The 16,167-nt window shown below is 38.1% G+C and overlaps 1 protein-coding gene across 2 annotated transcripts in view; it reads left to right on the top strand.

Annotated features, from left to right (window-relative positions):
• COL25A1 (collagen type XXV alpha 1 chain) overlaps positions 1-16,167 on the top strand; it is a 461,595-nt gene that overhangs the window by 314,073 nt on the left and 131,355 nt on the right. For both annotated transcript variants that reach the window (XM_065877601.1, XM_065877600.1), the window contains exons 6-7: positions 4,051-4,077; positions 4,219-4,245. In XM_065877601.1, the coding sequence (XP_065733673.1) occupies positions 4,051-4,077; positions 4,219-4,245 (54 nt within the window). The remainder of the gene's footprint in view (positions 1-4,050; positions 4,078-4,218; positions 4,246-16,167) is intronic.

Below are 16,167 nucleotides of genomic sequence, written 5' to 3'. Positions count from 1 at the left end.
AACCAGCCACTGATACTGATACCTGGACAACATATATGTCCACTGAATATTAGATCGTTAACTTGGTGTAGTTGGAAGCAGCAGAATGCCAGTGTAAAATACTCTCTGATTCAGATAATTCATTAATTTGTATTGCTACCTATCCTGTAGTTAATACCAGAGAGTTTTGTTTGGCTTTACTCTAAAGACAAAAGAAAAATAACTTAAATCATGCCCCAGCTTTAATTTTAAAAGTTAATAATCAAAGAAACCTTTCTTTCGATTGTAATGTTTTGACTTTAAAAAGAATCATGGCTCCAAAATTTTGAGATACTATCTGTGCTTAGTAAGGTAGCTCACATTTTTCTACATATTTAACCCATGTTTGCAGTGAAAGGGTCCAGCCTAGAAATAAGAGTGGGATTTTACTCAGAGAAGAAGAAAACACCTGCCATTAAACCCGAGAGCACAAGTGGGGCCTGGAGTGTCCAAAGCAGCCGCCACAGCTGTGGATGGAGGTTGACCTCTGCTTCGGTTCTGCATTGAGCTGGCAGGTGCCAGGACGCCATTCTGTCTACTCAAAAATACCCCCTTTTGAAGCAGCAGTATTCATTACTCAATTGTAAATGCAAATTTTCATGTGTTCATGAATTAAGCATCCTTGCTTACGGCAAGCTGTCTAAAGAGCTCTAGAGGACACATGTGGCTTTAGCATTAGTAATTCGACTTTGGGGAAAAGACTCATCTCTGTTCCCCACTGTAAAATAATTTCACAAAAGTTTTGACCTCAAACATGCCATATCACCTAACAAAGTCCCTTTGGGGGACTGGTACAATGAGAGCCTTGGCCTCTGAAATCTCACAAGCAAAAGCAAACTAAACTTTAAAGAGGAGAAGCTTTTGATGGGTGTAGGGGAGAGGGGCTGGGGACAAGTCCACAGTAATTGTAAGTGACCTTACAGTAGCTGGATTTTCTAGGGGTCACTTTTCTTAACACCAGTATAGGAGAAGTGTTTGACTTTGGCAACAGGCTATTTAGCTTTTCTAGAACAGCCTGTTTAGCTTTTCTAAATCAGCATGTCACACCATATCCTCTGCCAGTGCTTAGAACATTGCCAAACTCTTTATAGGCATCCACCAAATGTATATAAAGATCTAATTAGAGTTAAAGATGCTACTTAATTAAATCAAGACCAGAATCTCCACTGCATTTCTTAACTTGATGGTAGGTGTCCTCTCATTCTTTTCTTTGGGTTGACTCTGCCCCACCAAAAATAAAATCCTACTTGTAGAGCATTAGTGAGCATTTTGTGCATGTCAAGAGTGATCAATAAGTCTCTTAAACTTAATTTTACAGAGGTACACAGACAGCCTGTACTCATGACTCACTACTTGATTCGCTGAAAACATCAAGAAAAATGTTCTTAAAATAGCTCCCCTTTTTAGTGGCGAAATTATTTGGGGGGTTAAGAAAGAAAAGGATTTGTTTAGTTGATTCCATTATCTTGGCCCCCTCTCCCTCTCCCAGATGCTCTACAATTCCTCTCTCCTGCATTTTGAGCTTGAGATGTTGAGGCCACTGTCCATGACACTATGAAAAAGTCAATTGGGGAAATTCCCTGGCGGTCCAGTGGTTAGAACTCCGTGCTTCCACAGCAGGGGGCATGTTTGATCCCTGGTTGGGGAAATAAGATCCTGCAAGCTGTGTGGCTCGGCCAAAAGAAAAAAAAAGAAAAGAAAGAAAGAAAAAAAAAGAAAAAGGCAATTGGGAGACATTCAAGAGGGCACCTGTTGAAAGCAGGCACCAGATACATGGCCGTCAGTCTTCCTGAGAATCTAGTTCTAGAGCTGTGCCCTAACACTTAGCATCACGATCCACTGCAGTTAAAGTCACACAGACTAGCTTAAAGTCCTGGCTAACTCACTTACAAGAGGCGTAACCTTGATAATCTTTGAGTTTTATTTCTGGCATCTGTGAAAGAAATATCATAAAACTTTGCTCATTAGGTTGGGAGAAGATTAAATGCAGTAACAGGTCAAAGTTCTTTGTTGATGGTAAAATATACAAAATATAAGACATGATGTTCCTGTTATTGTTAATGTCATGATAACCTCACAGCTGTTAAAATTGCTGCAACTGAGAATGGGAATTTGGTACAGCTCCTCTGCAACTGGTGTTTAGCAGCAGGTATTTTGGTAGGTGGAGCATTCTTACATTCCCACCTGAAGTGAGATAGCAGTCCCCACTGGGACCTCAGAAGGGGTACTTTGTTAGGACCTTGGCTTTACTCCTGTCTAGACTTGTCCTTGTCTCCCAACCCTGCTAAAAAGGAAGGTGAGAGATTGAAGGTAACTCTGAAATGCTCCACTTCCGCAGGTGGGCTGAGCCCTGAGACATGACTTCATCTTTAAGAGCTAGGAAAAAAAAATACTGATGCCTCTAGAATTCATGTTTCCTGCTAGTATTTTTATTCAAAAGTGAAGAAAATCTCAGTGTGGCTTAAGAATAGACAGCTGTCCAACAAAATAGAAATTTCCTAAAAGACCCACATATATATGGTCATCTGATTTATGACAAAGGTAACACTGTACTGTGATGGGGAAAAGAGGCATTTTCAATAAATGGTATTGGGTTAATTTGATATCCACACGGGGAAAGAAAGCATCTTGACTTTAACCTCACGTCATTCACAAAATCAGTTCTCCAAGAATTCAGATCTAGATATGAAAGATAAAATAATAAAGCTTTTAGCTTTTAGAACAAACATGGAAGAACCTCTTTATGACCTTGAAGGAGGCAAAGATTTCTTAAGTGGAACAATAAAAGAGATAATCATAAAGAGAAAAAATGTTAAATTGAGTTTAAGAACTTCTATTCATCAAAAACATCTTTAAGAGAATGTAAACACAATATGTAGCGTGGGAGAATATGTTTGCAATAAATATATCCTTTTCTGACAAAAGACTCAAATTCAGAGTGTGTAAAGAACTCCTATCTGTCTGTCTATCTATCTGTCAATACAATGTATAATACGTAAAGAAGTCTAGCAAGTAATAGGAGAACTCAATAGAAAATGATGTGAACAGACACTTTATGGGCTAGGATGCAAAACGGCCAATACATTTATTAAAAGGAGTTCAACTTAATTACTGGAGAAGTACAAATTAAAACACTGTGTGAAACTACTACACCTCCCACCGGAATGTCTAAAATGAAAAAGATGGAAAATACCAAGTATTGGTGATGATATAGAGGAACTGAAAATTCTCATACATTGCTGATGGAAGTATAATTGTTAACCACACTGAAAAACTATTTGGCAATATCTACTAACTAATAATCCAAATGTATGTATTGTCTAGAATGTAACAATTCTACTCCTAGATATACACCCAACAGAAATGTATTCAATTTTTCACCGAAAGACATATACTAGGATGTTTATTGCAGCACTGTTTGTAATAACCAAGACCCAAAAACTCCTGGAAGCAAATGGACATTAACAGTAGGATAAATAAATAAATAATTGTTTATTCACACAGTGGAATATTATAAATCAGTAAAAACAAACAATCTACAACTACACACAAAATTTTGCATGAATTTCACACACACTAAGAAAAGAGGCTAAACGCATAATGGATGATTCTATTTATATAAGTACATTTATATAAAGTACAAAAGCAGGTAAACTAATCTATTCTACCAGAGGTCAGAATAGTGATTACTGTTGGTGGCAAGCAGTTAACAAGGAACATCACAACAGGGGCTTCTGGGTTCCTTTAGCTGGGTTCTACTTTCAGCAGGTGTGTTTAGTTTGTGAAAATTTACTCAGCATATTATATACTTATGGTATGTATACTTTCCTGTGTATGTATATAATACCATTTTCACATTCTAACCATATTACAAGTGTAGTTTAGAACCTAAACCTCCTTGAGAAACCTCACTGACAGGTACAGCTCTGTGCCCTTTGCATGAATCTTGTGACTAACCCTAGCCTATCTATTTAAGCTACAATATATTTTGAAATTTATTTAAAATATGTTTTTTTTTTCTCTTTATTTCAGGGCCGTCCTGGTCCAAAAGGTGATAAGGTAAGAAAATGTATAGCAGGAACAAATTAACTTAGTGGAAATCCATACTGGCGTGACTTATACTATGTTACATTTAGATCTTTTTAATGAGCATCTACAGACTTTGTTCTAAAACTATCTTCTCATTTTCCTACTCTACAGGGAGAACAGGGCGATCAGGGACCTCGGGTAAGTTATACTCCTCCAATCCTGGGCAGAAAATTATTAATAGTTTTCAGCTCCAAACTCATTGAATTAAAGTAGCCCTGGCTTCATAACTGCCTTGGTGTCATGTGGTTTAGTAATGGCTGACAAAAATACCATACCACTTATAACTGAAATAGCCTTAATTGTAACTAATGTTTGTACCTTGTTGCATTATCTTAACTTGATACCTGTAAATAGGACACTCTACAATAATGATTCCTACTGATTAAGGGCCAGAATCACTACTGAAAGTCAGCAACCACCACCCTTCCATTGACTATTGGGTCCCTCAGATTTGTATACGTTGTTTTGTAATATAGAGGCCATGTGGATTCCTATTGAATTTGGCCTTTTTCTGCAGTTAAACTTTATGTGCTATTGCATAAATATGTTGTATTAGAGATGAAAATATTAATGCATTTTCTATTTTTGTTCATCATGAGTTTGAATAATACTTATTTGAATTTCTTATTCTTTATAGATTTTTAAGCAGATAAAAGGTGTAATATAACTTAACATTCCAGGGAGGAGGGGGCATTCTTTTATTCTTCTCAAATGTGGCTCCTTTAACCATTATAAGACAATGGTGAATGCTTTGTTGTTACCTTGGTAGTGCCAAGTCTTCTGCTTCACATCTGTGCCTTATTACCCAAACGTTCAGACATGCTGTTCCAATGATGTAGTGGCTCCGCGCAGGCATACCTCTCAATTTTCTCGTGTCACTGTGCACAAAAGCGAGCACTTGGTTGAAGAGAGTCATTTCTTACAGTGGAAAAGCACATTTAAAACTTTCAGGTTGAAAACAGACACTGTGTAGGTTTTTTGTAAAATGCAGTCTGTGAAGTTAATTATTGAATTCGTTTTCACCGCAGTAGAGGTTTTATTGCAAAAGATGTAGTCAATGCAAACTTGAAAAGTTTGTAGTCTTGTCCCTCCTGTTTATTAAACTAGATGAAAATTATGCCATGACTGACTTTCCTTCCTATTCTTCTGCCATTTCTTCATATAGAGATAATGATTATGTCTCAGCATAGTCACCATGGCAGTTATTCTGTCTGATGACCAGTTCAAAGTTTATCTTAATGGTCAAGGAGATTAAACATCCTGGTATCTGTCCTGGATGTGAAGGGAATAAACTTCTCCTAACCCTAAATGATTAGGATGTAGTCACTTGCTCCGTATGTGGTGACTATTTCACATGGCATGTCTCCACGTATTGTGTATTATTTCTTTCTACATGCAATATCAAAATCACTCAACTTGCCCTTTCCAGGTAAGAGGGAAACTGTTTCTATTCTGAGAAATCTTCTTTTGGCAAAGGAAGTGAAAGGGTGGTTCACAGCTTAGCTGTCATCAGTGTGCACACAGCCCTCAGTTTCAAAAAGGTGTGTTGGCTTTCATCGTTTCAAAAAGTGATGATTGATTATAAAGCTAGGCCAAATTTTCAGGAGGAAACCCAAAACCATGTGAAATTCACCTTGTTTCATGTTGCATTACAAACTAAGACTTGGACCGGGTTCCTTGCAAGCGTGGCCAAAGTTCATGAACTACTTTGACAACCCAGACTGCCTTTCATACAGATTGCAGCCAGTTTTCACACTGACTGGGGCCAAGTTTCACACGATTCAGGGGCCACTTAGCATTTTAGCTGGAAAGTGGTAAAAATTGATCCCATTTTCATTTGGATTTTGCTTTGTATTGAAGGAATTTGGATTGAATTCACAATGTAGGGTGAATCTTTGTGGATAAAAATTTAAATGTCCTAGGAAGTACACATGAATGTGAGCATGAGAACTTACCGAATTGCCTGCCTTTCCTCAGATTCCTAATTTAGAAACAAGGCAGGTCACATTCCGTAATCTTAGAATTTTAATATAAGTAGTGTCAGCTACCTGTTAGGAAATTCACATATCAAGATGGCAAAATGAAGATTTTACATTTCCAGAAAAATCAAGTTAGTTAGAACTGGAAAAGTCTTCAATTTTCATGAAAATTAATTTTACCCACATCCTCTTTGGGCACACTGTTCCAGCTGATGCTGACAGAGGCTCTCTTTTTTAAAATGTAGATCTTTGTATTTGAATACCATTTCCATTTTCATCCTATCATAGATTTTTGAAATCCATGTTTTACCATTTTTTCCAAGTAATTTATTTCTTTCCATAATTAACTTAACAATATGAACTTACATCACTTTAGTTCTTTGTTAACTGACCTTCCACTGGGATCTATGCTGTTTTCTTGAATGCGAGGTCCTTTTCTTTTCGTTTCTTTTTTGTTTTGTTGTTGGCTCACCAGGTGCCAGACAGGAATATATTAAGCCATATTATGTGAATCAAAGCAGGAAAAATTTGAAGATAAAATGCAAATTAAGAAGGTGAAACTATCTTGAAACACTTGGGCATATATTTATCAACACATATTGAGCGTCTACCATGTTCAAGGTACCCTACTTAATGCTATAGAGACTATAAATGGGTCCACTTGCCTCTCTCCTCTACTATCAGCAAATTCAACCTATTCTCATCTCATGTTCTTGATCACGGCAGTAGTCTTCCAATTAATCTTGCTTCCACTCTTACCGTGTACAATCCATTGCCTAAACAGCAACCAGAGACCGTTTTATGCTGTAAATTAGATTATGTTTCTCCCTGTTTTAAACTGAAATCCAAATCACTTTGCTTGGCCTCCAAGATCTGGCCCTTGCTTACCTCTATAACCTCATCTCGAACTAGTCTTCCCCTCTACCCACTGTGCTCCAGCCACTCTGTCATCCACGTGTTCTTTAAACACAACACACTCCCGACTTGATGACTTTCTATTTGCTCTTTTCTGGTCTTGTGATTGGGTTCTTCTGATCATTGAGAATTTTCTCTCAAATACCTCTTTGGGGAGAACTTCCCTAACTACCCAATCGAAATCTGAGATTATCCTATTTTGTTTATTTATTTAGTTGCTTCTTATCTGTAAAACATGCCTCTCCTTAAAACAAAAACTCCATGAGAGCAAGGACTTCTATCTGTCTTGTTCATACCTCCGTCACCAGAACAGTAAGGACTTAATGAATATTTGTTCAATGTTAGAATAAAATATTATCTCATCATTACTGCCCTCAAGCAGCTGTTAATCTCATGGGTGCCTGAATAAGTAAACTATGTGGTTTTATGTTATGTGCCTTAAATAGCCATACTAAGAGACGCTAGATAATTGAACATTCTTCCATTTTGAAAAATAACTGCAGAAAAGGTGACACTTGAGCTAGGACTGGATACGTGGGTAATCTTTAAAAGCTTACATGAAGAGCAAGACATTAAATATTCCAGGAAGAAGAAATAGTTCATACAATATTATACAAGCAGGAAATGACAGGATTCATTTGAGGAAAAATAATATTCCATTTGCCAAGGGAATAGGTTAAATATGGAAAGATTGTATCATATAAGGCTGAAATTTTTTTCTTGAAATTACATCATGGAGCATTTTGAATGTCTAGTGTGGTGGGCAATAAGGAACCACTGAAGAGTTTTGAGTATATCATTTGCTGTATATTACCACTAGACTATTTAGTGTAATTACCAATTTTTTGTTTTTCTTTTCCTGAATCCCAGAGAAGGGAGGAGCCTGGGATTCTGTTGGGTTTTTTTTTTTTTTTTTTTGGTTCTTTTTGGCTGCGCCCGTGCGGCATGTGGGATCTTAGTTCCCTGACCATGGATTGAACCTGTGTCCCCTGCATTGGGAGTGCAGAGTCTTAACCACTGGACTACCAAGGAAGTCCACCAGATGTTCTTTATGAAAATGTATAAGGTAATAGTGTCCAGTAAGGAAAGAAATTGGAAGAGACTGAAAGCATGGAGACCGAGTAGACCAGGAAACAATGTCAGTCATCTAGACGAGGTCGTAAAAGTCTGGACTATGAGAATAATGTCCAGTCCTCAGTGGAGAGATGAGCAGAGGGGATGGTCTGGCTCAGTCTGGAACATCAGGTATCATTGGAGGTACAGGGCCACACTGAGCAGAAAGTTCAATATCAGAATGAGAAGCTCAGCAGTGGAGAGGGGCTAAGTTGGTGAGCCAAAGCCGAAATTCCAAAGGGGTCACCAGAATATTGGAGAAAGCTGTATGTTTGCAATGGGATTCAAAAGGAAACTTGCATCATGTCATCAATAGGGTTTGCCACAAGCACCAAGCAAAAACCTGGGCAAAGAGGGAAAACCAGGGTTGATACTAGTAGAGGAGAAATGGACAAAAGTGAAGTCTTGAAGCAGAAGGTGAGAGATGAATTTGATCTACATTGGGTTTACATCCAAAATCTGTGACCATGGCTAAAATTGTGATCATGTTAAACTTTTAACAAAGGAAGAGAAGCAGTCAGATAGTCAAATTAAAAGGTACTGAGGGGGCTTCCCTGGTGGCGCAGTGGTTGGGAGTCAGCCTGCCGATGCAGGGGACACGGGTTTGTGCCCTGGTCCAGGAAGATCCCACATGCCGCGGAGCAGCTAGGCCCGTGAGCCATGGCCGCTGAGCCTGCGCGTCCGGAGCCTGTGCTCCACAACGGGAGAGGCCACAACAGTGAGAGGCCCGCATACCGCAAAACAAACAAACAAAAAAAAGGTACTGAGGTGAAAATTTAATACAAGTCTTATAGCTAATTGGATGTAAGGGCTGAAGTTGAAAGAGAAGGTAAAGCTAGAGGTGAGGTTTCTGGCTTGACTCCTTGATAACGTTGGCCAGAAGAGAGTCAGTAGGATAAATGATAAGTTGAATCGTAGTTATGCTGAATTTGCGATCTTGATGAATTATTCCATTGGAATAATGTAGCAAGCAGTTGGAAACATGAGACTAGAATTCTGAGGTGGTGTTGCAGCTGGAGGTAACAGCTATGTAGCTGAACACCCCCAGAGCAAGAATTGAGACCCCAGGGAGCAAAGTGGAGGGTGAAAGCATGAACATAGAGCCACTTTAGAAATATCCACACTGGGGCTTCCCTGGTGGTGCAGTGGTTGAGAATCCGCCTGCCGATGCAGGGGATACAGGTTCGAGCTCTGGTCCGGGAAGATCCCACATGCCACGGAGCAACTAAGCCCGTGTGCCACAACTACTGAGCCTGCGCTGTAGAGCCCACGAGCCACAACTACCGAGCCCACGAGGCACAACTACTGAAGCCTGCACGCCAAGAGCCTGTGTGCTCCACACCAAGAGAATCCACCCCAATGAGAAGCACGCGCACCGCAAGGAAGAGTAGCCCCCACTTCTGCAACTAGAGAAAGCCTTTGAGCAGCAACGAAGACCCAGTGCAGCCAAAAATAAATAAATTAGTTTTTTTAAAAAAATCTTTAAAAAAGAAAAGGAAATATTCACCCTGAGGGAGTGGGCTGAAAAGGAGCATCGGAAGAAAAGAGTGAGCACTCAAAAGAAAAACCAGGACATGCAATGTTTGAACAGTAGGCAGAACTACTTTATTTATTTATTCATTTATTTTGGCTGCACTGGGTCTTCATTGCTGCCTGCGGGCTTTCTCTAGTTGCGGCGAGCGGGGGCTACTCTTCCTTGCGGTGTGCGGGCTTCTGATTTTGGTGGCTTCTCTTGTTGTGGAGCACGGGCTCTAGGTGCGTGGGCTTCAGTAGTTGTGGCACGCAGGCTCAGTAGTTGTGGAGCCCGGGCTTAGTTGCTCCGCGGCATGTGGGATCCTCCCGGACCAGGGCTTGAACCTGTGTCCCCTGCACTGGCAGGCAGATTCCCAGCCACTGCGCCACCAGGGAAGTCCCCTAGGACTACTTCAAAAAAAAAAAAGTGAGGGTGGCCCACAAAACATTCTTAATTAAAAGAAAGCCACAGGGATGAGATCTATAAAAAAAACTTTTGGATTTGGTGTTCTGGAATCATGGGATTGTAAGAGGATGCATTTTGTTCAGTAGTGAGAGGGAAAGTCAGATTGCAAGAAGTTAAAAGTAAATAGTAGGAAAGCTGACTACCTTTGAATGCTGTTGATGGTATATGATTTAATGCAGAAGGAACAGCTAACTTTTTTGGCATGAGCTTTATGTCAGGATACATTGAACTAATTTCAAGCCTGCAATTTTAGGTATAATACAATAACCATCGATATCATTTGGTTTTCTTCTACAAGACACTGAGGGTTAGATTTCCACAGATGGATGCATCCTGACATTAGAATTGCACTTCCCTCCTTGATTCTTGGGGAGACGTCATTACAGATTTGCTCTTAATCTTCAATTCATTTTTACAGTCAAACATTGCACCACAGCAGTTAGGCCTTTCGGCTATATGGTTAGGAGGGTGCTTTTTCTGTGCTGTCAGCTACCATGCCCATGCTCAGTTTTCTTCATTTCATCCTCATAGGTTTGTATTACAGAGTTTTGAGGCTAAGCCTTTACTCTATATTCAAGCCGAGCTTGAAGACCCGCCATAAGGGAGTTGTAGGGGGATTCCTAGACTGAACGAAAGTTGAACTGAGAAATGATACCTCATGAAATAATTACAGTTTCTCATTACTTAGAGTCGTACAGCTTGCAGAACACCTTTCTAGGCAAGATACACACATCATCTCTAAGCCTTACTACAGTTCAGCAAAGTAGATTATCAGGGAAGAAAATATAGGAAAAGTGAACACAATAGAGTGAGATGATTATATCCACATGGGCTGGAGTCAGGCTGGATAAGGATCAATTCTAACTGCCACTGTCTCCATGGTTATGAGAAGGATTAAATAAAATAATGTATGAAAAATCTATAATAAGCCCTCAACAGATCATAGTTGATTATTCTCCTCAAGTTTCACATGAAGAATCTGGGCTAAAGTAAATTGCCCAGTTCACATGATTTGTTAAGTGGTAGGAATGGGATTCAAACCCAGCTCTCTCAGCCTCTGGTTTGTGCTCCTCCCACTGGGTCACGCTGCTTCCCTATCAATAAAGTAGTTGGTATAGTCATCAATCTCAATGTGAAACAATAGAGTTTACCAAAATATTCATGGCTTAATTTATAACATCAATAATAATGATAAATAATTTTTATTGATTTCTTAAAATATGCCAACCACTCTGTGAAGATATGTATTATTTCAACAACTCTATAAAATAGTTACTTTTATTATTTCCATTTAATAGATGAGGAAACCAAGATTCAGAAAGTTTAAATATTTCATCTAAGCAAACAGAGCCAGCCAGTGGCAGAGCCAGGATTTAAGCCTCAGTACTCACAAACTACATTTTCCATGTATCCTCAAAAATAACTCAAAAGTGATTTAATAGCACAAATTTTAATATGACCTTTTTTTTTTTTTTCTGATGAAGATTGAGCTCACACAGATTAAGTGACTTGATCTAGTTCTTTCACACACATCTACCAAAAGACGGTGCTGGGACTCAAACACAAATGTCGAGTTCTGCCCTCTTTCCACAATACCAAGCTGCTTCCAAACGGTTGCTGGGACTCTCTTCAACTTTAAGAGTCCATGCCTTTGTGAATCAGCTTGAAAATGTCGGGGAGCACAAATATAAACAGGTACATCTTTTTCCTTTGCAAGCATGACAGTCACAGTCTTTACAATTCATGCACTACCAACCTTCCCAAAACCAAAGTAATGGACGAATGCCACTTAGCAACAGCCTAGAATCTCTCCTCATGGAGCATAGGGAGGCAGGGCAGTGCTGACCCTTGTCCAGGGCACGTCAGGATACCCAGTAAGCTTGCTGTGATACAATTTCACTTCTCAGCTCAAGGGCACCAATTTGAAAATTGTATAATAGCAAGATCCCTGTGTATTTGCTCTTAGTGCCTTTTTTCTTCAGGATAACCAAATGAATGAAGTCTGTGTTCCTCAATTCATAATGCTGTGCTTACATGTTCTACAAGGTATTTTGTTGATTCTGGTTTTATTCTGAGCTTCTCTTTGCAAAAGAGATTGAGTTATATTTCTTGATCAGTAGCCGAACCTGAATGTCAAGTGTAAAAGACTCAGGGCTCTCCAGGATTTTCCCATTGTCGTCTGCACACCCTACTACTACCCCTCTCTCCTTCATTATTAAAGAGGGCTTGTTGCCCAGTTCATTAGGGCCTCTGCCCTCATCATGAACCACAGCCCTGGGCTTTGATGTTAATGACTCAGATTTCTTTTCTCTATCTTAGTGACTTAAAAACATAGCCTTAAACATAAGCAAAGCTATTTTAATGTTTAATACTGTCTTTTTAAATTAAGGTATTATGTTGTTATGAAATTGTGGTAAATTTGTTAGTCCAACTTAGGCAATAAAATGAACAAGCATCATGAAGTTATCTTTTGACTATAAATTAAGCTTCTAATCAGTTGGCTACCATCACCTTGCCAAATAGCACAGAGGCCTGATAGCTAAAAGATTTAGTGGTTATTGGTCTCAATATCATCAGCCAACAGCTGGTTTTAAATGATCCTGAGCTCTCACAGTTTCAATAAGCCACCCAGGAGCTCTGCTTAACTATTTTCATAAAATTCTTTTCTCTTCCCAGTGTATTGAAGTAAATTTTCATAACAGCTGGGGCTATGCAAAACTGATAGCATCTTAAAAACATCTTCAGCAAGACAGATTAAGTTCCAGAAAAGGAAAGCATTTAGAAGTTTATTTTATTATCTTAACCTTTGTTGACTTGAATGATTAAACAGATTCTCTGGCTCTGCTAAAGCATTTAGGCCTGGATATTAATTTGATGTTCTTGTTTACTTAACCCTTGCCTTTCTCTTTAGCCCTAATGAATATACTACTCATCTGGTACTGAATGTATTGCCTGTGAAAAGGGAATGGATATAACACAATGGAAAGAAATAAATTGTGAGAAAATGATTTTAATGATTTCCAGATTTGGGAGAAGTTGGCATGGAAACAGCAAGCTCGTTAAAATTTGCAAACGTTCTTGTTATATTTTATAATCAGGGTTCTCTTTTAAGTGTTCTGTCATACTTCAAAGCACTGAGAGCCCAGGAGCATTTGTAAATTTGTCCTAATGTGGGTTAATTTAAGGGATAAATTATTTTTGCAAACAACTGTTGATATGTAGACAATATTTCCCTTGGAATTCAGTGTTGCAAATTATATCTCAGTTATTGATTGTATAGCTGAGCCCATTAAGGAAAAAAAATAGATATTATGAAAAGTTGAGGAAGTGACTTTACCTATTTTACATCACTTTAAATCTTAAAATTTTTGTCTAATGTAAAGTATTATACAAAGAAATCTATATATATAGTAATCCAGTGGGATAAGTTTTTATACAGAATTTTGGAAGTTAAAGCAAGTATTTCACAAAACCCTTATAATTACACACACACACACACACACACACACACATACACACACATGCGCGCACACTAGTCGAAAGCCTGAGGTTTGAGCCCTTAACTGAAAATTCTATTAATGACCATAGATGTATTACAATAAAACCAAAATCCATTCCTAAGTATCTCCTCTGACAAGGGATTCTGGAGAATGATGCCAGCCAGTTTAAATAGCTGTTGGATTTCCATTTAGTCACTTTTAGCGCAGTGACCTTCATATTAAAATAGCTACTCATTATATTTCATGAAGTAAAGATTTCATTTGTCCACACTTGTACTCATTGCTCATATCAAATGCAATATTCTTCTTTTTACTAATTTTACTTTTTTTTCATGGTTTATGTATATGGACATATACCTTACAGTCTTTTCAGGCTAACGTGCACCATTTCACATTTTTCTTGAAAATGAGTGGAATGAAAGATTTTAGATGAAAAATATATGTATGTATATTTAATATTATTACATTTATATTTCTTTTGTTTGAATTTTGCAAGTGCTGCTTTCTGTGAAATGTTTTCTAAATAATTCAAGGAATTCCTTGATAAAAAAATGATCTTTTCTGAAACTCAAAACTATACAGATGATTTTATTCTCTTTGTCTTATATTTAAGCAAGATAGTTTTCACATGAATTCAAACAAAAGAGTATTAGGTTTATTAATCCATATACTACGGAGTTATGATTTGCATTAATTAATGCCTGCAACTGAAGCATATAATAAAATGTGGAGGGAAAGACAGATTAGTGGTTGGTGACTTTCAATATTATATAAGGAAGAGAAAGTAAGCCTTTAGGTAAATATATTAAAACCTGTATTTGAAATGGACAAAAACACCTCAACATACTATAGTTGGTAATATCTATAAATAAAGAGCATATTGCAAATAGGAAATACAGCAATTTATAAGCAATTTATACCAGCAAAATCCAACACAATTACCACTATTCCTTTTCTATCACTCCCAAATGCAGAATTATAATTGCAACAGAATGTTAGAGGTGGATTAACTAAGTAGAAATCAAGAAAGTATGAAACAGCAGATTTTTAATGGTGCATCAGGATTTGCAGAAGGAACTAGAATGCAAGACTGTATTTTTGATTCATCCCTTCAGAACGGGTGGAATAATGGCTTATGCGTTGACAGATCATGTTCAGGGAGAACAGTTCCTGTAGGTCTGAATGAGATGGGTCTCTGGAAAGTCATTTAGTGCCAGACAGCAGCATCCTTTCATAAGCATACATACACTAATGTGTCCAGCAGCTCCTTGTAGCAGACACAGCCTGTAAATCACAAGTGGCAAACAGGACTGGCTTTGTAGGGAAAAAGATGTCAGTTGCAAGGTCCCACTTCACATACAATTCTAAAGCGACTTTGGAGGGAGTCAGGAAGCTTTGATTTTCATTGCTTGGAAGTCAGTTAAATTTTATTTGAAAAGTGTTGTTATTCAGAGGAAACTTTACTGACCGCTACTATTTTTATTAGCACAAGTGAACTTTTGAATATTTTACACACAAATAATAATAATAATGACAACAATGCAACACTGTTTGTTTTTATATTCCACATACCAAAGAAACTTCTGGGCCTTCTTATCATATTTTATTACCTTGTAAGTTTAGCATGAATCTGTTCATAAAGAAGCCTAAGTGACAGGTAAGGTGGCATCCAAATCCTCCAATGTAGCATTAGAATACCAAAGAACTAGGAACATCTGACTCTCTTTCCAGGACAGAAACTATAGTTAGCTCCAGGCCTAAAGGAATTCATTAGAATTAAGAATTAAGATAGGGAAATGGTGGTGAGTAAACAAGAGAAATTGGCATGGCAGAGTGTCACTGCTTTTCTGGCTTGAAGCCTGTGTGATGTGATGTGAGACAGAAGGAACTAACTATAACCCTAGGAAGTACAAGGGGACAACAGGTGGTAATTCCTGCCTCATTCACCATGTCTTCAAAAGGACATGTCAGCCTGAACATTCCAAGTTTATTGGCAGGTGAGGAAAAAAGCTATAGGAGACACCACCAGATTTTTAATTAAGAATAATTCGATTGTTTTTAAAAATAGCTTTATTCCTTGGGCCTTTCATCAGCTTATTTTTAGAAGCTGAGTTAATCTAGTTATCTAGATTATTAAAATTGTGACCCAACTTTGAAATATCGCACCCAACTCTTGATCCCATCATGACTTAGAGGAGGCCATCACCATGTGAGATTTCTGGGATTGCTGAAGAGAGATTCTTCCACTGGTGAAGTAGGAAGTACGGAATGAAGGATGTGACTGAGAAGGCTGTGCCCAAACACAGAACACACCAGAGACTCTTCTAAAACACACCTAGTTCTAAGTTACATATGCTGTGTTATTTTGCCTTTTTCAAGGTGTACAACTTGTTTCTCATATCAAACACTTGCTTTTTGCACCAACAATGGTTTAAAATATTATAGTGCCTGTCATTCTGTATGTAGGTGTTAGAACATGTATCATTCTCATTAACAGGAATTATTCTATCTATAGAGATAGATAGATACACATATGTGTGTGTGTATATTTACTTACAATTGCACCGCCTATACT

Source organism: Phocoena phocoena, chromosome 5 (assembly GCF_963924675.1).
Source record: "Phocoena phocoena chromosome 5, mPhoPho1.1, whole genome shotgun sequence".
In the NCBI taxonomy this organism is placed as follows: domain Eukaryota; kingdom Metazoa; phylum Chordata; class Mammalia; order Artiodactyla; family Phocoenidae; genus Phocoena; species Phocoena phocoena.
Note: the sequence above shows the minus strand (reverse complement) of the source record. Positions and strands in the feature narration are given on the sequence as shown.